Here is a 24,761-nt window from a genome sequence, read left to right on the forward strand (position 1 = left end):
ATGTCACACAATATACTTAAAAAAGTAACATTTCCCACATGTCTACTTTACATCGGCACAATTTTAGAACCAACATTTTTTTTGTTAGAAAGTTATAAGGGTTAAAAGTTGACCAGCAATTTCTCATTTTTACAACACCATTTTTTTTTAGGGACCACATCACATTTGAAGTCACTTTGAGGGGTCTATATGATAGAAAATACCCAAGTGTGACACCATTCTAAAAACTGCACCCCTCAAGGTGCTCAAAACCACATTCAAGAAGTTTATTAACCCTTCAGGTGTTTCACAGGAATTTTTGGAATGTTTAAAAAAAAAATAATTAACATTTAACTTTTTTTCTCAAAAAATTTACTTCAGCTCCAATTTGTTTTATTTTACCAAGGGTAACAGGAGAAATTGGACCCCAAAAGTTGTACAATTTGTCCTGAGTACGCCGATACCCCAATTTGGGGGTAAACCACTGTTTGGGCGCATGGCAGAGCTCGGAAGGGAAGGAGCGCCATTTGACTTTTCAATGCAAAATTGACTGGAATTGAGATAGGACGCCATGTCGCGTTTAGAGAGCCCCTGATGTGCCTAAACATTGAAACCCCCACAAGCAGGGCCGTATTTGCCACTAGGCACTTGAGGGCACGTGCCTAGGGCGGGGCCATGCGGGGGGGCGGCACCTGAGCAGGTGTGTGTGCTCTTTTTTTTTTTTTTATGCAAAGTCCGGTCCGGCCGGGGTCACCTTAAGGCTTTAGCCCCTCCCTCTTCGCCGCCCCCCCCCCCTCACCGCCACCCCCCCTCGCCGCCACCGCCGCCCCCGCCGCCTTGCCCATACACACTATGATTGATGCATACTCACCTCACCTGCTCCAGCGACGCCTGGTCTGCTCTCAGTGACGGCACCCTCCCTGTGTGAGCGGTCACATGGTACCGCTGATTAAGGTCATGACCTTAATCAGCGGTACCACCTGACCGCTCATACAGGACGACGAGGGTGCTGCGCCGGGACACAGCACAGAGGTGGAGGATCCCGTTCTTCTGCGCGCCGTGCGGTGACACAGCCAGGTGAGTATGATGATGACAGCCAGGGACGGGGGGAGCCGGGGACGGAGGATGAAGGAGGAGGATCGGGGAGCCCGGCAGGCGGCAGCCACAAGATAGATGGGGAGCGGCGGGGCAGGCTGCCGATGAGCCACGCATGGGGGATGGGAGATGACGAGCCAGAGCCACCAATGCCACCATGCATGCATACAGGGGGGGGGATGGGAGATGAGCCACACATACAGGGGGGGATGGGAGATGAGCCACACATACAGGGGGGGATGGGAGATAAGCCATGCACACAGGGGGGGGTGAATATGAGCCATGCATACGGGGGGGGGGGGGGGGTGAATATGAGCCATGCATACGGGGGGGGGGTGAATATGAGCCATGCATACAGGGGGGGGGGGGGTGAATATGAGCCATGCATACGGAGGGGGGGTGAATATGAGCCATGCATACGGGGGGGGGGTGAATATGAGCCATGCATACAGGGGGGGGGGGTGAATATGAGCCATGCATACAGGGGGGGGGTGAATATGTGCCATGCATACGGGGGGGGGGGGGGAGTGTATATGAGCCATGCATACGGGGGGGTGTATATGAGCCATGCATACGGGGGGGTGTATATGAGCCATGCATACAGGGGGGTGAATATGAGCCATGCATACGGAGGAGGGGTGAATATGAGCCATGCATACGGGGGGGGGGTGAATATGAGCCATGCATACAGGGGGGGGGGTGAATATGAGCCATGCACACGGGGGTGAATATGAGCCATGCATACGGTGGGGGGGTGAATATGAGCCATGCATAAGGGGGGGGGGGTGAATATGAGCCATGCATACCGGGGGGGTGTATATGAGCCATGCATACAGGGGGGGTGTATATGAGCCATGCATACAGGGGGGGTGTATATGAGCCATGCATACAGGGGGGGGGTGTATATGAGCCATGCATACAGGGGGGGGTGTATATGAGCCATGCATACAGAGGGGGGTGTATATGAGCCATGCATACAGGGGGGGGGGGTGTATATGAGCCATGCATACAGGGGGGGGGTGTATATGAGCCATGCATACAGGGGGGGTGTATATGAGCCATGCATACAGGGGGGGGTGTATATGAGCCATGCATACAGAGGGGGGTGTATATGAGCCATGCATACAGGGGGGGGGGGGGTGTATATGAGCCATGCATACAGGGGGGGGTGTATATGAGCCATGCATACAGGGGGGGGTGTATATGAGCCATGCATACAGGGGGGGGTGTATATGAGCCATGCATACGGGGGGGGTGTATATGAGCCATGCATACAGGGGGGGTGTATATGAGCCATGCATACAGGGGGGGTGTATATGAGCCATGCATTCAGGGGGGGTGTATATGAGCCATGCATACAGGGGGGGGTGTATATGAGCCATGCATACAGGGGGGGTGTATATGAGCCATGCATACAGGGGGGGTGTATATGAGCCATGCATACAGGGGGGGGTGTATATGAGCCATGCATACAGGGGGGGGTGTATATGAGCCATGCATACAGGGGGGGGTGTATATGAGCCATGCATACAGGGGGGGGTGTATATGAGCCATGCATACAGGGGGGGAGTGTGAGCCATGCATACAGGAGGGGGGGGTCATTATACAGTATCATGGAGAACTGTGTGGCCATTATACAGTATTGAGCATCATGTGTGGCCGTTGTACAGTATGGAGCATCACGTGTGGCCGTTATACAGTATGGAGCATCATGTGTGGCCGTTAAACAGTATGGAGCACTGTGGCCATATTTTTTCGTTTATAATTATTGTATATAAAACAGTGTGATCAGCAGTGCTAAATGGCTGTGGTTGGGACGTGGATATGGGTGTGACTAGTTGTGAAATGGGTGTGGTCAGAGGCGTGGCCTAAAATTTGCCGCGGCGCGCGTAGCGCGCCGCACACTTTCTATCTCCTTCCCTTCTTCAAAAGTAGGGAGGTATGGCACCGCATTTGCCAGATCATAAGTGCCGCAAATCCCATAGGGAATGAATGAGGCCAAACGCAGTGTTGCCATAAGTGATCCGTTACGCGGCACATGCAGAAAAACTGCCCGATTTGCTGCAAAAGGCAACTTTCACATCAGCGATTCTTGCTAAAGTCACTGCCGATAGTGTCATACTCACCAAAGGGGGGGGGGGGGGGGCAGCACTAAAAGTGCCTAGGGCAGCAGAAACCCTAAATACGGCCCTGCCCACAAGTGACACCATTTTGGAGACTAGACCCCCTAAGGAACTTATCTAGATGTGTGGTGAGCACTTTGACCCACCAAGTGCTTCACAGAAGTTTATACTGTAGAGCCGTAAAAATAAAAAAATCATGTTTTCACAAAAATGATCTTTTCGCCCCAAATTTTTTATTTTCCCAAGGGTAACAAGAGAAATTGGACCCCAAAAATAGTTGTTCAATTTGTTCTGAGTACGCTGATACCCCATATGTGGGGGGGAACCACTGTTTGGGCGCATGGGAGAGCCCCAACCCTAACCCTAATGGGAAAATGGAAATAAATACATTTTTTTAAAATTTTATTATTTTTCCCTAACTAAGGAGATGATGATGAATGATTTACTTTTATAGCGGGTTTTTTAGCAGATTTTTATGATTGGCAGCTGTCACACACTAAAAGACGCTTTTTATTGCAAAAAATGGTAGTTACCTGCCGATAACGGTATTTCTCTGATCCCATGATGGCACCACGGAGAGAGGGGTCCGCCCCCAGGGACAGGAAACCTACAGGTGAAAAAGGGCGTACCTCTCTCCCACATCAGTTGGTTTACAGAGCCTTATACAGAACTTCAGCTGCAACTCAATATTTACGCAAATTAAACTTAACCTATTTAACTTAATAGATGCACCGTGACTAAAATTAATTACTAGTACATTATCCAGTGCACACCTGTGTGTGAGAAGGGAGGGAATATACGGGTGCCATCATGGGATCAGAGAAATACCGTTATCGGCAGGTAACTACCATTTTCTCTATCCCCATGATGGCACCACGGAGAGATTTGAATAGATAGAGCTATTAGGGAGGGACCACTGCCTCTAGAACCCTTCGCCCAAAGGTAGGATCAGAGGAAGTCAAGTCTAAGCGATAATGCTTAAAAAATGTAGACTGGGAAGACCAAGTGGCCGCTCTACATATCTGTTGTATTGAAGCGCCAGCTCTCTCCGCCCAGGGTGATGCCACTGCTCTGGTCGAAAGAGCTTTTATGTTCTCTGGGATGGCTGTCCCACAGGATGAGTAGGATAGGGCGATGGCGTCTCTTATCCATCTTGCTAACGTGGCTTTCGACGCTTTTTGTCCTTTGCGTGGACCCTGGAAGCAGACAAACAGAGCCCTATCCTTCCTGCACTCCCTAGTGGCTGATAGATACCGAACTAGACACCTTCTTACGTCTAGGGTATGCAGTGTTTTTTTCCCCCTCATTTTTAGGTTTGGGACAAAAGGAGGGTAAGGAAATTTCTTGCGTTCTGTGAAACTGTGACGCTATTTTAGGGAGATAAGCTGGGTCAGTTTTTAGAATGACTCTGTCATCAAGTATCTGAGTAAAGGGCGGGCATGAAGATAACGCTTGTATATCGCTGACACGGCGAGCTGAGGTTAGGGCCACTAGGAGTGTGGTTTTCAGAGACAGGATCTTTAAAGGGACTTCTGTCAGGGGCTCAAAGGGAGGTTTGGTTAGAGCGTTTAGTACGAGGTTTAGATCCCATGGGGGAGAGTTGTGGAGGGGAATGGGTCTGGACCTAGATGAGGCTTTAATAAATCGCATGACCCAACGATTTCTGACCAGATCGTGATTATACAGAGCTGCTAAGGCTGCTACCTGAACTTTTAGTGTACTTGTAGCCAAACCTCTTTCCAGGCCTTTCTGTAAAAACTCAAGGACTTTCCCAATAGGAATTTCCCCGGACGGGTCTGCCCCTGATACTGATATGAATTTTTTCCACACTTTCCCATATATTCTAGTGGTTACGGGTTTTCTACTTTGTAATAGAGTGGACACCAAGTTAGGAGAGAACCCTTTGTCCCTTAGTAACCTCCTTTCAAAAGCCATGCTGTCATGTGTAAATTTTTCACATTGGGGTGAAACACTGGGCCCTGGGACAGAAGTTTCGGGGTGTCTGGTAGAACCCATGGACTTGATATGGACATTTTTCTTAGCCAAGAAAACCATATTCTGCGGGGCCAGAATGGCGCTATTAGTATCACTGTAGACCTCTCCTCCCGAATTTTCCTCAGCACTAAGGGGGATGAGTGACATTGGAGGGAACGCGTAGGCAAGGTGATAGTTCCAAGGAATTGTCAAAGCGTCTAGAGCTACAGGGTTCCCCCGGGGATCGATTGAGCAGAATGTTTCTACTTTGCGGTTTTGACTGTTCGCGAATAGGTCTATTACTGGTAGGCCCCAGAGATTCACGATCTGATCGAAGACCGATTGGTTTAGCTCCCACTCTCCCTGTTTTAAGCATGTTCTGCTCAGGAAGTCTGCAGTTTGGTTTTCGGAGCCTTTTAAGTGGAGAGCTGTCAAGGACTTTAGACTGTGTTCCGCTATGTGGAAGATGGATTGGGTTACCTCCATCAGAGCTCGACACCTGGTTCCCCCTTGGTGGTTTAGATATGCCACAACCACTTGGTTGTCCGAGAACACTTTTACGTGATGACCGTGCAGGAGATATAGGAAGTGTGTTAGGGCCAGTTTTACCGCTAGCAGCTCTTTCATGTTGGAAGAGTCTGGCTCCTGACTTTTGTTCCAACTTCCCTGTGCCACTTGATCGCCTATATGTGCTCCCCAGCCCCAGGGGCTTGCATCTGTTGTTAGAATCTTTTCCGTCGGTAGCGCCCAAGGAACCCCTTTGGCTAGATTCCCTGGGTCTGCCCACCATGCTAGGGAGTGTATTGTATTTGGAGAAATAGTTAACCGCCCGTCTAAATTTCCGTGCAGAGATATGCCTAAATTTAAGGTCTCCCACTGTAGATCCCGGGAATGAAGTTGTGCCCATTGAACTGCCGGAATACAGGCAGTCATAGAGCCCAGGAGGGACATTGCTCTCCTCGGAGTGGTCACTGGGGATACCGTCAGCTGTAATACGGCTTGTGTCATTTTTTGTACCTTCTCCTGAGGAAGATAACATGTCTGCGTGTTCGAGTCTAGGACTATCCCCAAGTACTCCTGTACCCGAGATGGCACCATTTTGGACTTGGGTATGTTTAGCAGCCACCCTAGACTCGACAGAGAAGTAATGACCAGATTCAACTGTTGTTCGCAGTGTTGAAATGAGTTCCCTACCACGAGTAGGTCGTCTAGATAGGGAACTATTAGGATGTTCTGTTCCCGTATGTGGGCCATTACCTCTGACATTATTTTCGTGAATACTCGAGGAGCGATAGCTATCCCGAAGGGGAGAGCTCGGAATTGGAAGTGTTTGATCTCCCCCTGGATATTCACTGCCAATCTGAGATATTTTTGGTAATCTCTGTGTATGGGCACATGGTAGTACGCGTCTTGTAAATCTAAAACAGTCATGAAACACCGAGGAAAGAGTATTCTTACGCAAGATTTTATTGTTTCCATTTTGAAATGTTGTATCTCCAGGAAACTGTTTAGTTTTTTGAGATTTATGATCGTTCTGTACGATCCGTCCGGTTTTTTCCGGAGAAAGAGGGGAGAATAGAACCCCGTGCCTCTTTCCTGGTATGGAACTTCTTGCAATACATCTTTCTGGACTAGGCTCAGAATTTCCTTCTGGAGAGCTGAGTGTTCGAGTGACTGTTTTTGAGGCGTTACCGTGAAGGAGTTGCCGGGAGGGACACGAAATTTGAATTTGAGGCCTTCTCGTATAATGCCTAAAATCCAAGGGCTGTTTGAAATTCTTTCCCAGGCTGGAAGAAACTTCGCTAGTCTCCCTCCGACCCGGGAAGTACCTTCATTGGGATTTTTTATTATCTGGAGGGGGGGTTTTGTTGAACAAGAAGCCCCTGTTTTTGTTTCTTCTGTCTTCCCATCCGTCTTTATTTCCTTCTGGAGGTCTTCTGCGCATTAACTTTCTGTTCCGAAAGGAGCGCCTATATGACTGGTTGGGGAACCCGGGAAAGGATTTCTTTTTATCTCCCGCTTTGTCGAGGATGTCGTCCAACGTTGACCCAAACAGGAATTCACCCTCGCAAGGTATTGAACAAAGCTTGGTCTTTGTCTGCAGATCCCCCGGCCAGCACTTCAGCCACAGGGCGCGTCTTGCGGCGTTTGAGAAGGAAGCCGACCTGGCTGACAATCTTGCCGAGTCCACCGAAGCGTCCGCCAAAAAAGCTGCTGCTCCTTTCATCATGGACACTGACTTTTGTAATGTCTCTCTTGGGACTTTCTGTTTTAGTTGAGAATCCAAATGCTCAAGCCATACCATCAGAGCACGGGCCGTGCATGTGGCTGCGATGGCTGGCTTTAGGCCCCCTCCTGCCGCTTCCCAGGAGTTTTTTAAGAAGGAGTCTGCCTTTTTGTCCATTGGTTCCTTCAGAGTGCCCATGTCCTCAAAGGGCAGGGTAAACTTTTTCGAGGCCTTTGCTATGGCCACATCCAGTTTGGGTGCCTTGCTCCAGGATGAGCAGGCTGGGTCATCGAACGGGTACTTTCTCTTGGGGGTCAAGAGTACTTTTTTGTCTGGTTTCTTCCATTCTTTCTTGATCAAAGAATGAATTTTTTCATTTATTGGAAATACTCTTCTTTTCTTTTGTTCTAATCCGTTGAACATTATGTCCTGTGCTGTTCTTTTAGGGCGTTCGTCTACCAGACCCATAGTTGTTCTGATGGCCTTTATCAATGCGTCCGTCTCCTCGATGGGGAAGCAACTGCGTCCCCCCTCTGATGATAGTGAGGAGGTTCCGGATGTTGATGAATCATTAGAGTCAGATGTTTCATTTTCTGATTCGTCTATACTGGACTCGGGAGACTTATGACCTGATCTATGTTTTTTCCTCGGAATTTTAATGCTTTTGAGGGCATTTTCCACTTGATTTTTTATAAGAGTTTTTAGGTCTGACGCGAACGCCGGAGATTCCTCCTGGATGGTTTTTTCTATGCAGGGCCCGCATAGCTTCTTTTCCCATGAGGAAGATAGCTCTTCCGAACATATCGCACACACTTTGTGTTTTGATTTGGATGTACATTTCCTTCCCTAAGAGAGAAAAGAAAAATAATCTCGTACTATGTTACCACTTCCACGTGGATCACTCACCCTTTATGGCTAAGAGATACCGTCTCTGGCCTCGGGACTGTATCCACTGGTTTTGTCGCTGGCCGAGTGTTTCCTCCAGAGACTCGGCTGCGTTGAGACCCTGATCGTCCGCTGCTGCTGCGTTGTTGGGATGAAGCGTTCCCCCTGCGCTGATGTTGTGAGCGCGGACGCGGTACTTGCTCAGGTGATGATTGTGCACATTCCTGTGCCTCTTGTGGTTCTTTGCCGCTCATAGTGGCTCCGCACTGCGTTTGCCAAATGAGAGGGTTTTCCACTTTTCTCTGCTGAGAACGCTGTTTTTTAAACTTGCCGCCGGCAGAAGCGGTCATCTGCGCATGCGCGCGCGTCACTTCCGGTTCGCTGCACAGGCGTCCTATAGGGAGGATATTAGTGGGGACGCCTGTGCGCGCATTTCAACGTTCCGCCCGAGCCCGTGCTTCCGGTTTGGGCGGCGGTTCAGCGGTGACCTGCGGCGCTTATGCTCTAGCGCCTCTGTGATGGTAGCGTAGCCGCCGCTACCCCCATGCACCGATTAGCGGTGTAGAGGCTGTAACGGTGACCGCCGCCACCTGCCTCTTTCCTCACCCCCTTTTTTTTTTTTTTTTTTTCCTTGAGGAAGGCAGGCTCGGACCTCTTCACTGCCTTCCCCTGCAACACTCACCCGTAGGGCCCGCCGACCCCCGTGGTGGTGCCTCAGGGTCGGATGAAAAGGGGGGAGAAAACCTACTGGACACAGCCGTGACAGGGCGCCCCCTGTCAGGAACCGACCGGCCAGCACCCTGGAATCCCACGAAGAATCCTTTAGGTACGTGCTGTAGGTTCCCCGTCAGGGACAGGAAACCAACTGATGTGGGAGAGAGGTACGCCCTTTTTCACCTGTAGGTTTCCTGTCCCTGGGGGCGGACCCCTCTCTCCGTGGTGCCATCATGGGGATAGAGAAAATACACACACTAAAAGACGCTTTTTATTGCAAAAAATAGTTTTTGCGTCTCCACATTTTGAGAGCTATAATTTTACCATATTTTGGTCCAGAGTCATGTGAGGTCTTCTTTTTGCGAGACGAGTTGACGTTTTTATTGGTACCATTTTCGGGCACGTGACATTTTTTGATCGCTTTTTATTCCGATTTTTGTGAGGCAGAATGACCAAAAACCAGCTATTCATGAATTTCTTTTGGGGGGGGGGGGGGCGCTTATACCATTCCACCTTTGGTAAAATTGATAAAGCAGTTTTATTCTTCTGGTCAGAACGATTACAGCGATAAGTCATTTATATCTTTTTTTTATGTTTTGGCGCTTTTATACGATAAAAACTATTTTATATAAAAAATAATTATTTTTGCATCGCTTTATTCTGAGGACTATAACTTTTTATTTTTTCGTTGATGACGCTGTATAGCGGATCGTTTTTTGCGGGACAAGATGACGTTTTCAGCGGTACCATGGTTATTTATATCTGTCTTTTTGATCGCATGTTATTCCACTTTTTGTTTGGCGGTATGATAATAAAGCGTTGTTGTTGCGTTTTTTTTTTTTTTTACGATGTTCACTGAAGGGGTTAACTAGTGGGACAGTTTTATAATTCGGGTCGTTACGGACGGGGCTATACTAAATGTATGTACTTTTATTGTTTTTTCTTTATTTAGATAAAGAAATGTATTTATTGGAACAATATTTTTTTTTCTTTATTCAGGATTTTTTTTTTTTTTTTTTACACATGTAAATATTTTTTTTTTTTACTTTTTTACATTGCCCCAGTGTGGGACATCACAGTAAAGTGACAGATAAGCGATCTGATAGGCAGTGCAGGGAGGCTTCCCGAAGCTTCCTCTGAGCGGAGTAGGTAGGAGACCCTCGGAGCAAGGCGATCACATCGCGTTGCTCCGAGGGTCTCAGGGAAGCGCGCAGGGAGGGGGCTTCCCTATGCCGCCGGAACACTGCGATCATCTATTTGTTCATTCTACTTCCCAAAAACTTGATTAATGCTCGGTTCACATTTATCCTGCACTCTCTGCTGAGCTCTTGCGTCAGGGTTTCCCCCAAACCGCAATTCAGACAAAACCCCCAACGGAACCAATCACTTGTGATGCAGATGGAGCACTTTGGACTGGTCTGTGTTCCAGCTGTGTCCCATTATTTTAGGTGGCTTTGTACCGCACAAGTGTGGGTGACCACAGATCTGTGTACATCTAAAAAGATGGAAACCACCGAAGCAGATGCCAAATGGAGTACAAAGTGCCTCCATGTGCCTCATGGTGGTTGGTTCCATTGGAGGTTTTGCCCGAATCACATTTTTGTGGGAGTTACATGGAAACCCCGAGGTAAGTGCTCAGAATAGAACATAAGAATGTGATTCAGCCTTATTCTGGAAGCGATTGAAAAATATTATGTACCCCAAAATTTTACCAATAAAAACCTTAATTTATCCTGAACAAAACAAGCCCCCACTCACATCCGTTATCAAGCATTATGATCACTTTAACCCCTTCCTAACATTCGTCATACATGTACGGTGCAAGACAGGAGCAGTTGCATTGAGGGGCTAACAGGCTTCGCCCACATTATAGTGCAGCATTATAGCGCAGGCTCAGTCAAGTTGTAGATGTTCTCCAGTCTTATGCTAAACGCCTCCAGTCACTAAATGAGCCTACAGACTTCTGATTTCTCACAGCGAGCCTCACATGCTGTAAGGATTTTCTAGTGTTGACGGTAAGAGTGGTCGTTCATGTGACCATAAGTATGTAATCTCGATACTTCCAGCCAAATCGTGACGTGTAGTCAGCGAGGCCACGCACGTCTAGTCTTAATATGGCCGGAAGTGTGGAAATTAAATATTTGTGGTCACATGACAGCCCTCTCTTACGGTCAACAATCCTCACATACAGCTCTGGCAAAAGCAAGAGACCCCTGCACAGTTTTATAAAATCAGCTTCTCTACATGTCTGACAGCCATTCCATTCCAATGTCACTTGAATTCCAACCAGAGTACACCTCATTCTACTTAATGTGCTTCTGATTAGGTGATCACCTGAACCAAATCTTACTTAACGAAGGAAAATGTCAGGGACCCCGTGACCGACCTGTCCAGGTCCGGACACGAGTCCCGCACAGCGCAGAACGGGACGGGTAGACAGCACCTGTAGACACAGAGCAGCACGGTCGCAGGCGTGCAGGACCTGCGGAACGTAATCACAGGAGGAGGGGCCGGGGCGGGGCCAGCGACCAGAGCGATCAGTGGAGCACCGAGGGTACTACCGGGGGGTGACCGGCTGGGGCGCCGACAAGAGTGTAAACATAAGAATAACCGGGTACAACCCGAGCGGGTATAACCAGAGCCGAAAGAACAACTGAAAGGGAAGTCAGAAACCAAGCCAGGGTCAGAGAACCAGATAATCCACAGACAGAACCTAAACGACAGGCAAGTGCGTCGTGGGGGACAGGCCGGGTCACAAGCATACAGGGGTCACTTAACTCAGCCGAGGGCAGAAGTATAACTGACAAGGATGCAAGCCTCCAGCGGCTATAAAAAAGCCCTCCCTTATCCAGAGGGAGGCCACCAGTATTAACCCCCGAAGCACGTGCTAAAATCCTACCATAGGATCATGACAGAAAGTATAAAAAACACTGTTGTGGTGTTCACAATCCTCTTGCAATAGGACAAGCTGGATGGCAAAACAAGTGCTAGTAATATCCCAAAAGTAATAGGAATGAAAAAATAACTTTTAACCATGCCAAAGGAGTTGAAAAGAAAAGTATTGAGTGAGGAAAAGAAGGGCTCAATTCTGGCTTTACTAGCAGAGGGGAACAGTGAGCGTCATGTTGAATCCATCCTTAGAATTTTTAAGATGGAAGTCCATTACAACAAGGTCAAGCAGAAGACATTGGGGACAACAAAGCTACAGAAAGGCAGATGGAAAACGACTCTCCACTGACCGGGATGACCGTCATCTCATTCAAATGTCACTTAGCAACCGCAGGATGACATCAAGTGACCTACAAAATGGCAGCTGGGGTGAAGTGCACGGCAAGAACAGTTCGTAACAGGCTCCTAGAGGCAGGACTCAAGTCATGTAAAGCTAGAAAAAAGCCTTTCATCAATGAGAAGCAAAGGAGAGCCAGGCTGAAGTTTGCCAAAGACCATTATGTTTGGACCATAGAGGACTGGAGTAAGGTCATCTTCTCTGATGAGTCTACAAGGTTATCCTGGAAAAACAGTTGATTCCTTCTGCTCAGGCAATGTTCCCCAACTCCGAGGACTGTTTTTTCCAGCAGGACAATGTGCCATCCCACACAGCTAGGTCATTCAAGGTGTGGATGAAGGACCGCCACATCAAATCCCTGTATGGCCAACCCAATCTCCAGACCTGAAACCCCTTGAAAACCTCTGGAATGCAATCAAGAGGAAGATGGATAGTCACAAGCCATCAAACAAAGAAGAACCGCTTAAATTTTTGTACCAGGAGTGGCATAAGATCACCCAAAAGCAATGTGAAAAATTGGTGGAAAGCATGCAAAGACGCATGAAAGCTGTGATGAAAAATCATGGTTATTTAATAAAATATTGATTTCTGAACTCTTCCTCAGTTACAACATTAGTATTATTGTTTCTAAATGATTATGAACTTGTTTTTTTTGCATGATTTGAGGTCTGAAAGCAATGCTTTTTTTTGTTATTTTGACTATTTCTCATTTTCAGAAAATAAATATAAAATGTATTGCTTGGAAATTCGGAGACATGTCAGCAGTTTATAGAATAAAAGAACAATTTACATTTTACTCAAAAATATACCTATAAAGAGAAAAATCAGACAAACTGAAAATTTTGCAGTGGTCTCTTAATTTTTGCCAGAGCTGTATGATGCATGTGATAAAATGATTCAGAAGTCGCAGTCACATACGTGACTGGAGAGTTTTAGCAAAAACACTGGACAAGCCCTTTAACAATGTGCTCCCATCAGCCACCCTGCGATGTGCTTGCAGGGCTCTAATAATTTGCTATGACAACAGATAATCTGTTGAAGACCCCCATGCCTGCCATAACAGAGCTCTGCTGAAACTGAGCTGTGTCTGGGCTTCAAAGAATACTTCTGCTTTATCCAGCAGTACTGAGGTTTTACAGTACGGTATATACTTAGCACAAGTGATCACACAAACACAGGTTTAAGTTACTTAATGGGGCTAAAAAATACAGGAATAAAAAAAGGTAAAGTTAAAAAAAAAAAGTTGTTTAAAAAATAATTGAAACTAATTAAAGGGAACCTGTCAACCCCAAAATGGAAGGTGAGCTAAGCCCACCAGCATCAGGGGCTTATCTACAGCATTCTGGAATGCTGTAGATAAGCCCCTGATGTATCCTAAAAGATGAGAAAAAGAGGATAGATTATACTCACCCAGGGGCGGTCCCGCTGCGGTCAAGTCCGGCGCCTCCCATCTTCTTACGATGACCTCCTCTTCTTGTCTTCACGCTGCGGCTCCGGCGCAGGCGTACTTTGTCTGCCCTGTTGAGGGCAGAGCAAAGTACTGCAGTGCGCAGGCGCCGGGAAAGGTCAGACAGGCCTGTGCACTGCAGTACTTTGCTCTGCCCTCAACAGAGCAGATAAAGTACGCCTGCGCAGGAGCCGCAGCGTGAAGAGAAGAGGACGTCATCTGATGAAGATAGGAGGCGCCGGACCAGACCACAGCGGGACCCTAACCTCTTTTTCTCATCTTTTAGGATATATAGGGGCTTATCTACAGCATTCCAGAATGCTGTAGATAAGCCCCTGATGCCGGTGGGCTTAGCTCACCTTCCATTTTGGGGATGACAGGTTCCCTTTAAAATCATCCCCTATTTCCCCATTAAAAAACACTGATATTAAAAAATGGAAAAAAAAACACATGTGATAATGCCACATCCATGAAAGTCCAATCTGTCAAAGTAACAACTTAAAGCCCCTCTCCATCATTTCTTTTTTAGTGCAGTGCTGGAGTGGTGCCACTAATCTAGGTTCCCTGCCTCTAGCCTTAGGCCACGTGCAGACGCTGAGCATTTGGTCAGTATTTTACCTCCATATTTGTAAACCAAAACTAGGAGTGGGTAAAAACAAAACAGAAGTGGTGACGTGTTTCTATTATACATTTTCTCTGATTGTTCCACTCCTGGTTTTGGCTTATAAATACTGATGTAAAATACTGACCAAATACTGAACGTGGCCTTATACTTACCAGCTGCTGCTATCATCTGCTCCCAGTGCTGATCTGGTCGGTCTCCAGCAGTTTGTGACCTGCCGGATCGATGCAGTGTTTGATGGCAGATCTGGAGGTCACAACTAATTTTAAGTCTATGAGAGGCAGAACAAGGTCAGAACGAGACTCTCATAGCCTCACATTGAGCCCCTATGACTGTCACCTCAGACTTACGGCCAATCAGAAGGCGCAGTCACAAGATAGTGGACAGGAGCGGCAGCGGGAAGAGCTGAAGACGGCAGCTGATACGTCTAAGAATAGGGGCAGGGAACTTATATACTGGAGTATAAGCCGATCCTTCACCGGATGTGATTATTCTGATTCTAATTGTCTGCTGTCTCATTATTTTCTTCTCTCTCACCTTAGGGCCTATTAGGGCTAAATAGGAGCGGGGGCGCCATTGCGCAGGTCCTAGGGTGCCAACCTCTGCAGTAATATAGGGAATTACAGTTTGGACATTAGGGTTACCTTGCACCTTTTTATTTTTCAACCTACAGCAGGAAAGAGGTTTTTTAAGGCCAAATGGTTGTGTTATTGTTGTGGTGTGTTTTTACATTATATTAACTATTAAAGGTTAAGTTTTATCTATACTAATATTGATATAATTGCTTTAATCGGTGAACTATAAGCCGATCAGAGTATAAGCCGAGGCACCTAATTTTGCCATGGAAAACTGGGTAAGCTTGTTGACTCGAGTATAAGCCGGGTATGCATTGTCCCCTCATCCCTGTCCTGCTATGTGTGGCTCCCACATTTTGTCCTGCTATGTGTGGCTCCCCCGTTTTGTACTGGTATGCGTGGCTCCATGTCCCGCATGGCTCCCAATGTCCCGCATGGCTCCCAACAGCCCGCATGGCTCCCAACGTCCCGCATGGCTCCCACACCCCCTGTCCTACTCACCCTCCTCATGCATCCCTGCATCTCTGCCCAGACGCCGGCAGCTCTTCCTTGTTCCTGTTCTCAACGGTCACGTGGTACCGCTCATTAAGTTAATAGAATATGTGCTCCACACCTATGGGAGTGGAGACGCGTCCATATTCATTACCTTAATGAGCGGTACCACCTGACCGCTGAGCACAAGAACAGAAAGAGCTGACGGCGCCGGGACAGAGATGCAGTGACTGAGATGCAGCGACGGAGGGTGAGTATTGATGTCTTACGGAAGCCGGCTCCCTGCTCCCCCTCCAGCTTTCTGGATAATAACTAGTGCATAAGCCGAGGGGGGAGTTTTCAGCACACAAAATGTGCAGAAAATCTCGCCTTATACACTAGTATATACGGTATATATAGGGTGTGGGTGCCATCATACGATATAGAAGGGGCTATGGAGGTCATCATGCTACAGTCATGGCCAAAAGTATTCACACCCCTGCAATTCTGTCAGATAATACTCAGTTTCTTCTTGAAAATGATTGCAAACACAAATTCTTTGGTATTATTATCTTCATTTAATTTGTCTTAAATGAAAAAACACAAAAGAGTATGAAGCAAAAAGCAAAACATTGATCATTTCACACAAAACTCCAAAAATGGGCCAGACAAAAGTATTGGCACCCTCAGCCTAATACTTGGTTGCACAACCTTTAGCCAAAATAACTGCGACCAACCGCTTCCGGTAACCATCAATGAGTTTCTTACAATGCTCTGCTGGAATTTTAGACCATTCTTCTTTGGCAAACTGCTCCAGGTCCCTGATATTTGAAGGGTTCCTTCTCCAAACTGCCATTTTTAGATCTCTCCACAGGTGTTCTATGGGATTCAGGTCTGGACTCATTGTTGGCCACCTCAGAAGTCTCCAGTGCTTTCTCTCAAACCATGTTCTAGTGCTTTTTGAAGTGTGTTTTGGGTCATTCTCCTGCTGGAAGACCCATGACCTCTGAGGGAGACCCAGCTTTCTCACACTGGGCCCTACATTATGCTGCAAAATTTGTTGATAGTCTTCAGACTTCATAATGCAATGTACACGGTCAAGCAGTCCAGTGCCAGAGGCAGCAAAGCAACCCCAAAACATCAGGGAACCTCTGCCATGTTTGACTGTAGGGACCGTGTTCTTTTCTTTGAATGCCTCTTTTTTTCTCCAGTAAACTCCATGTTGATGCCTTTGCCTAAAAAGCTCTACTTTTGTCTCATCTGACCAGAGAACATTCTTCCAAAACGTTTTAGGCTTTTTCAGGTAAGTTTTGGCAAACTCCAGCCTGGCTTTTTTATGTCTCGGGGTAAGAAGTGGGGTCTTCCTGGGTTTCCTAACATACAGTCCCTTTTCATTCAGACGCAGACGGATAGTAAGGGTTGACACTGTTGTACCCTCGGACTGCAGGGCAGCTTGAACTTGTTTGGATGTTAGTCGAGGTTCTTTATCCAACATCCGCACAATCTTGCATTGAAATCTCTTGTCAATTTTTCTTTTCCGTCCACATCTAGGGAGGTTAGCCACAGTGCCATGGGCTTTAAACTTCTTGATGCCACTGCGCACGGTAGACACAGGAATATTCAGGTCTTTGGAGATGGACTTGTAGCCTTGAGATTGCTCATGCTTCCTCACAATTTGGTTTCTCAAGTCCTCAGACAGTTCTTTGGTCTTCTTTCTTTTCTCCATGCTCAATGTGGTACACACAAGGACACAGGACAGAGGTTGAGTCAACTTTAATCCATGTCAACTGGCTGCAAGTGTGATTTAATTATTGCCAACACCTGTTAGGTGCCACAGGTAAGTTACAGGTGCTGTTAATTACACAAATTAGAGAAGCATCACATGATTTTTGAACAGTGCCAATACTTTTGTCCACCCCCTTTTTTATATTTGGTGTGGTATTATATCCAATTTGGCTTTAGAACAATTCTTTTTGTGTTTTTTTCATTTAAGACAAATTAAATGAAGATAATAATACCAAAGAATTTGTGTTTGCAATCATTTTCAGGAAGAAACTGAGAATTATCTGACAGAATTGCAGGGGTGTGAATACTTTTGGCCATGACTGTACATATAAGGGGCAGTCTATATATATATGGGGTGGGTGCCATAATATAGTGTATAAGGGGCTGTGGGGCCATAAAACAGTATATAGGGTGCTGTGTGGGACATAATATCATGTACAAGGCGGTGTGGGGGCCATCATACAGTATACATCGGGATTCGGGGACCATTATACAGGATATAGTGAGTTGTAGGGGCCATCATAGAGTGCATAGGGAACTGTGGTGACCATCATACAAAGCGTAGAGAGCTATGGAGACAATATACTTCTGTAGAGCGCAGGGAACTGTGAGGACATCATACAGTGTATAGGGAACTGTGGGGACCATCATAAATAGCCTAGGGAACTGTGGGGCCCATCACATAGTGTTTAGAGAGCTGTGGTGACCATCCTACAGTATACAGAGAGCTGTGGTGACCATCCTACAGTGTATAGGAAGCTGTGGGCACCATCATACAGTGTATATAGAGCTGTGGTGACCATCCTACAGTGTATAGGGAGCTGTGAGGACCATCATACAGTATATAGAGAGCTGTGGGGACCATCATACAGTATATAGAGAGCTGTGGGGACCATCCTACAGTGTATAGGGAGCTGTGGTGACCATCCTACAATATATAGAGAGCTGTGGTGACCATCCTACAGTATATAGAGAGTTGTGGTGACCATCCTACAGTTTATAGGAAGCTGTGGGCACCATCATACAGTGTACACTCACCGGCCACTTTATAAGGCTACGTTCACATTTGCGGTCAGCGCCGCAGCGTCGGGCGCCGCAGCGGCGCCGCATGCGTCATGCGCCCCTATATTTAACATGGGGGCGCATGGACATGCATTGTGCTGCGTTTAGCGCCGCATGGCCGCAAGCGTTGGACGCAAGAAACGCATCAAGTTGCATTTTTTTTGCGTCCAACTTGCGGCCAAAAACGACGCATGCGGCGCAAAACGCAGCGTTTTAGCGTGCGTTTTGCCGCGTTTTCGTTTGCGTTGTGCGCTGCGGCGCCGACGCTGCGGCGCACAACGCAAATTTGAACGTAGCCTTAGGTACACCATGCTAGTAACGGGTTGGACCCCCTTTTGCCTTCAGAACTGCCTCAATTCTTCGTGGCATAGATTCAACAAGGTGCTGGAAGCATTCCTCAGAGATGTTGGTCCATATTGACATGATGGCATCACACAGTTGCCGCAGATTTGTCGGCTGCACATCCCAAAGATGCTCCATACAAGGCAGGATGGATCCATGCTTTCATGTTGTTTACGCCAAATTCTGACCCTACCATCCGAATGTCGCAGCAGAAATCGAGACTCATCAGACCAAGCAACGTTTTTCCAATCTTCTACTGTCCAATTTCGATGAGCTTGTACAAATTGTAGCCTCAGTTTCCTGTTCTTAGCTGAAAGGAGTGGTACCCGGTGTGGTCTTCTGCTGCTGTAGCCCATCTGCCTCAAAGTTCGACGCACTGTGCGTTCAGAGATGCTCTTAGGCCTACCTTGGTTGTAACGGGTGGCGATTTGAGTCACTGTTGCTTTTCTATCAGCTCGAACCAGTCTGCCCATTCTCCTCTGACCTCTGGCATCAACAAGGCATTTCCGCCCACAGAACTGCCGCTCACTGGATTTTTTTTCTTTCTCGGACCATTCTCTGTAAACCCTAGAGATGGTTGTGCGTGAAAATCCCAGTAGATCAGCAGTTTCTGAAATACTCAGACCAGCCCTTCTGGCACCAACAACCATGCCACGTTCAAAGGCACTCAAATCACCTTTCTTCCCCATACTGATGCTCGGTTTGAACTGCAGGAGATTGTCTTGACCATGTCTACATGCCTAAATGCACTGAGTTGCCGCCATGTGATTGGCTGTTTAGAAATTAAGTGTTAACAAGAAGTTGGACAGGTGTACCTAATAAAGTGGCCGGTGAGTGTATATCGAGCTGTGGGCACCATCCTACAGTATATAGGGAGCTGTATGGACCATCCTACAGTGTATAGGGAGCTGTGAGGACCATCATACAGTATATAGAGAGCTGTGGGGACCATCTTAAAGTGTATAGGGACCTGTGGGGACCATCTTACAGTGTATAGGGACCTGTGGGGACCATCATACAATGCATAGAAAGCTGTGTTGAGCATTTTACAGTGCATACGGAGATGTGGGACTAAATGTAGTGTATAGGGAGCTGTGGGGACCATCGTGCAGTGTGTAGGGAACTGTGGAACTATCACAGTATATAGGGGGCCTCGGAGTACTCAGGACATTATATCTTTTAAATGGGTGCATTATTAGTTTTAATTGTGGATTTCAGTTGGCATTATTAATGTTGGGGAGGAGCATTGTTACTTAAAGGGGATACTCAAGGGTATTTGTTGCTTGGAATGGACACTTCGGGAATTGTAACTTTCAGAAGACCATATCTAGTGTTATTACTTGCTAGGTTGCACATTGGGGGCTTTACTACTTTCTATGGAGTGTTATTTTATAAGCCCCCTCTCTTTGGCACATTGTGTTTGTTGCATTCATTTATGGAGTGGTAATATGACATAATATTTGAAGTATTGAGGTCACTGCTCCACGCTGGAAGAGCAGGCAAAATGGGGAGGCTGTGGACTTTAGGATTAGATGGGGATGTGAGAAGTCCTGGCTGGAAGAAGTCATCATTTCTGTCTGGGCAAATGAAAATGTCGAGAAAAGAAAACAACTCCACCAGAAAGAGTGTAATGTTTAAGTCCATATACTGTATATCTGTGTACAGTAATCTCCGTAATATTGTTGGCTGGACTGGTATCTACCACTCTATGGTCACCGTATGGCGATAGTATTGGTCTTTTTTTCCTTTTTATATTTAGTAACAGCTTAATACATTTCAGTCATGCAGTGATAGGTGTATGGCGGCGGTATTATTGGTCTTTGTACAGTGTGTGTTATGTAGTGGCAAAGGTAATATTATAATATGCGCTGTAGTCACTGTGTAGTGGTGATGGTAGTGGACAATGGGTAGCAGTATTAGTTTGGCCTTGTATAGTTGTAATTTGGTAATATCGGCCTTTTATAGTGTATTTTAGATTAGCACCAGTGATATACTGTAATTATATATGTATAGATCCTCTTAAGTGGTGGGGAGGTTGTATGGGGAAACACGAAACACATACTTTGGGGCTTGGGCCCCTGATCTTTTAGGACTCTAGCAACGCCCCTAGAAGGACCTGTGTGGTCAGCTTATGTGAGAATAAGTCACCTACATGACACAATTAAAGCCGATTTGTAGAGGGCAACAGGTTAAAATTTCTCAAGATGGCCAAATATAATCAACAATTACTGGAAACGCTTAGATGCAGTTATTATTTCACAAGGACGTCACACCAGATACTGAAAGGAGAGGTTCACATAAATTTTGCTACTCACATTCTCCTTTTTTAAATGAGGTAAATAATGCAAAGTGTAATATTTTTTACTCAATTTTTTGATTTTGTTCTCTTTACTTACATTTAATGTGAAAATCTGATGTAGTTTTGGGTCAAATTAATGCATAAAAAAAGGAAATTCTGAAGGGTTCACAAACTTTCAAGCTCCTCAGTATAAGGGAAAAACAGAGCCAGGGTCTCATCTGACCAAGCTGTTGGGTTGCACTATGCAACCGCAAAGAGTGAACCAAGCAAAAAGTAAGTGGAGAAATAGCCTTTCCAAGGTATCGAGGAAGTAGAGCAAAATACCATAGCTAGAGCCACAAACAAGAAAAACAGGATGGGGGAAAATGCACTGCAGCAACCAGCTCAAGACTCAATTATAAAAAAAAAGTGAAGACGGTCCTGACCTGACAGGATTTAACAGATAATCCTGGGAGATAAAAATGCATTTCAATCTACATTCTGTCAAACTATAAACCTTCGCACCTCTATGCTTGTTCTTCTATGTAAATTCATATGATTTTACTACTGTTCACTGTGCCCTCATGTCACAGCACTGCTGCTGCTCCCAAGTGGGACTCTACAGCAAAGATAAGGTGGTGTGACTTGTAGCTTGCTGCTTATTATGCAAGCTAGGCTATTGACCAAGACTTATCATTGATCTGAGGTCCCACTCCTTCCTCACTCTTGTTCTGCACTGGCTGCTTAAGGCCCCGTCTCACTAAGCGATTTACCAACGATCACAACCAGCGATATGACCTGGCCGTGATCGTTGGTAAGTCGCTGTGTGGTCGCTGGGGAGCTGTCACACAGACAGCTCTCTCCAGCGACCAACGATCAGGGGAACGACTTCGGCATCGTTGAAACTGTCTTCAATGATGCCGAAGTCCCCCTGCAGCACCCAGGTAACCAGGGTAAACATCGGGTTACTAAGCGCAGGGCCGCGCTTAGTAACCCGATGTTTACCCTGGTTACCAAAAAAAACAAACAGTACATACTCGCCTTTCGGTGTCCAGGTCCCTTGCTGTCTGCTTCCTGCTCTGACTGAGATCCGGCCGTACAGTGAGAGCAGAGCGCAGCAGTGACGTCACCGCTGCGCTCTCGCTGTACGGCTGCTCAGTCAGAGCAGGAAGCAGACGGCGAGGGACCTGGACACCGAAAGGCGAGTATGTACTGTTTGTTTTTTTTTACATTTACGCTGGTAACCAGGGTAAACATCGGGTTACTAAGCGCGGCCCTGCGCTTAGTAACCCGATGTTTACCCTGGTTACCAGTGAAGACATCGCTGGATCGGTGTCACACACACCGATTCAGCGATGTCAGCGGGGCCTCAACGACCAAAAAAAGGTCCAGGCCATTCCGACACGACCAGCGATCTCACAGCAGGGGCCTGATCGCTGGTACGTGTCACACATAGCGAGATCGCTATGGAGGTCGCTGTTGCGTCACAAAACTAGTGACTCAGCAGCGATCTCGCTAGCGATCTCGCTATGTGAGACGGGGCCTTTATTCACAGCTTGTAAATGACCTGTCAAGGAGCATGGAGTGAGAGCTGGAGAAGCAAGGAGAGGTCTTGGTCAGGGGGGCAGGCTTACATAATAAGTAGTCAGACACAAGACACATCTCCTGATCAATCACATATCGTCCCAGTAGGGAGGTGGAGTACTCAGTAGCAGTAGTGCTTTGACGTGAGGACATGAGAAGCAGTACATATAAGAACAGGCAGAGGGTTAGATGGCAATGCATTTTTTAACTCCTGGGAACTCACCTCTAAGGGATAAAAAAAGAAATGGGTCTGAAGAGAAAGCTGTTCAAGGGCTCACGGAAGAAAATAATCTTTTAACCTGTAAAGGTACCTTCACACTGAACAACTTAACAACGATAACGATAGCGATCCGTGACGTTGCAGCGTCCTGGATAGCGATATCGTTGTGTTTGACACGCAGCAGCGATCAGGATCCCGCTGTGATATCGCTGGTCGGAGCTAGAAGTCCAGAACTTTATTTGGTCGTCAGATCGGCGTGTATCGTTGTGTTTGACAGCAAAAGCAACGATACCAGCAATGTTTTACAATGGTAACCAGGGTAAATATCGGGTTACTAAGCGCAGGGCCGCGCTTAGTAACCCGATATTTACCCTGGTTACTATTGTAAAAGTAAAAAAAAAAAAACAGTACATACTCACCTTCTGATGTCTGTCACGTCCCCCGGCGGCCGCGCTGCTGCTCAGAGCTTCCTGCACTGAATGTGTCAGTGCCGGCCGTAAAGCAGAGCACAGCGGTGACGTCACCGCTCTTGCTTTAGGGCCGGCGCTTACACAGTGCAGGGAAGCGGACGCCGGGGGACGCGACAGACACCGGAATGTAAGTATGTAGTGTTTGGTTTTTTTTACATTTACACTGGTAACCAGGGTAAACATCGGGTTACTAAGCGCGGCCCTGCGCTTAGTAACCCGATGTTTACCCTGGTTACCCGGGGACTTCGGCATCGTTGGTCGCTGGAGAGCTGTCTGTGTGACAGCTCTCCAGCGACCACACAACGACGAAACAGCGACGCTGCAGCGATCGGCATCGTTGTCTATATCGCTGCAGCGTCGCTTAATGTGACGGTACCTTAAGGTAGAGTGTTGTTGCAGTCATAAACTCAAAATAGAGACAATAGTGCCAAAAATATATACAATCATTAACCTAATATAAGAAAACCATACACATTATTATTAATTAATATAAAATACAAAAATACCCTAGTGAAGGGTAAAATGAGAATACAAATTGATGGAAGTAAATTTATCTAAAATGCAACAAAAATAAGTAATATATACCTGTAAGCACAAGCTGCAACAGAGGAATATGCTGCAATATCCAAAGAAGCGCAAAAGCAGACAAATAACTAGGGTCTGAAAACAGAATAAGTTACATTTTGCCATCAGCTTTCTCAAGGGTTTGTTGGAAGGGTACTATAAGATTCCTTATGGCTAGGCCGCAGGAGTACTACAAAAAGGATCACAATTCCTGCACTGCCACACAATTGTGAGCGTATGCTGGTTGGACATAGAAAGCAGGCAGAAATGGAGAGTCATGGCTAGTACCAAAGGAGTTGAGCAACCTTACTCCAATTATTGAAGGTGGGAGAAATGGTGTCATTATAATAATCCCTCTAGTCACTTCAAGCATTGATGGACTGTTTTAAAGGTTTCTCCCCGAGAAGTGAAAGATAGTAAAATTAAACTTAAATAATAAAAGCAGAAAGGACTTGCAGAAGCAGGGAGGTATGTTTCCTATGGACACCAAGGCAGAATAGTTTAGCTCAGTGTTTGTAGTAGGGCTAGTCTTTGGAGAAGCGAACACCTATAATTTAGTGTCTGCCTCCCAGTGGCAGGAGTTTTCCTATGACCCATCCACCACTCTCACCTACTCAATGGCATGAGAGAGCAAATAGCACTCCATTAAACAGATAATTTGCATGGGGTAGGCAGGCATACCAAAAAGCTAGAGAGACAAGATACCTTTTTGGAGATCTTAACTTTGTGTTCTTTGTTTTTCAGGGTATCTTCACTTGGCTTAGGTTTGTCTTGAGGTAAGCCATGACATTCTGTTATCATTGTTTTATCATTTTCCAAAGTTTTAAGATCTTGGGGTAAATCGCTCTTCTGATTATCACTAGAAACATCTGTTTCTATATCCATTTTTTCTTCGTCTGCACAGCACTTTGCACAAATATATTCCTTGTCATCCACTTCCATTTGCTGTGCTTGAGCTAGGCTTAAGCCAACACATTCTCCATGGAACCAATCATCACACCTTCCACAACCTACCATGAACCTGATAAAGGAAAAACAGTCTAATTAGTGATATGGAA

At 46.5% G+C, this 24,761-nt stretch overlaps 1 protein-coding gene across 3 annotated transcripts in view; it reads right to left on the reverse strand.

Moving 5' to 3' along the window:
- The window catches only part of PHF3 (PHD finger protein 3), a 128,514-nt gene that overhangs the window by 58,569 nt on the left and 45,184 nt on the right, over positions 1-24,761 (reverse strand). For all 3 annotated transcript variants that reach the window (XM_077289972.1, XM_077289973.1, XM_077289974.1), the window contains exon 5: positions 24,409-24,724. In XM_077289972.1, the coding sequence (XP_077146087.1) occupies positions 24,409-24,724 (316 nt within the window). The remainder of the gene's footprint in view (positions 1-24,408; positions 24,725-24,761) is intronic.

This window comes from Ranitomeya variabilis, chromosome 2 (assembly GCF_051348905.1).
Source record: "Ranitomeya variabilis isolate aRanVar5 chromosome 2, aRanVar5.hap1, whole genome shotgun sequence".
NCBI lineage: Eukaryota > Metazoa > Chordata > Amphibia > Anura > Dendrobatidae > Ranitomeya > Ranitomeya variabilis.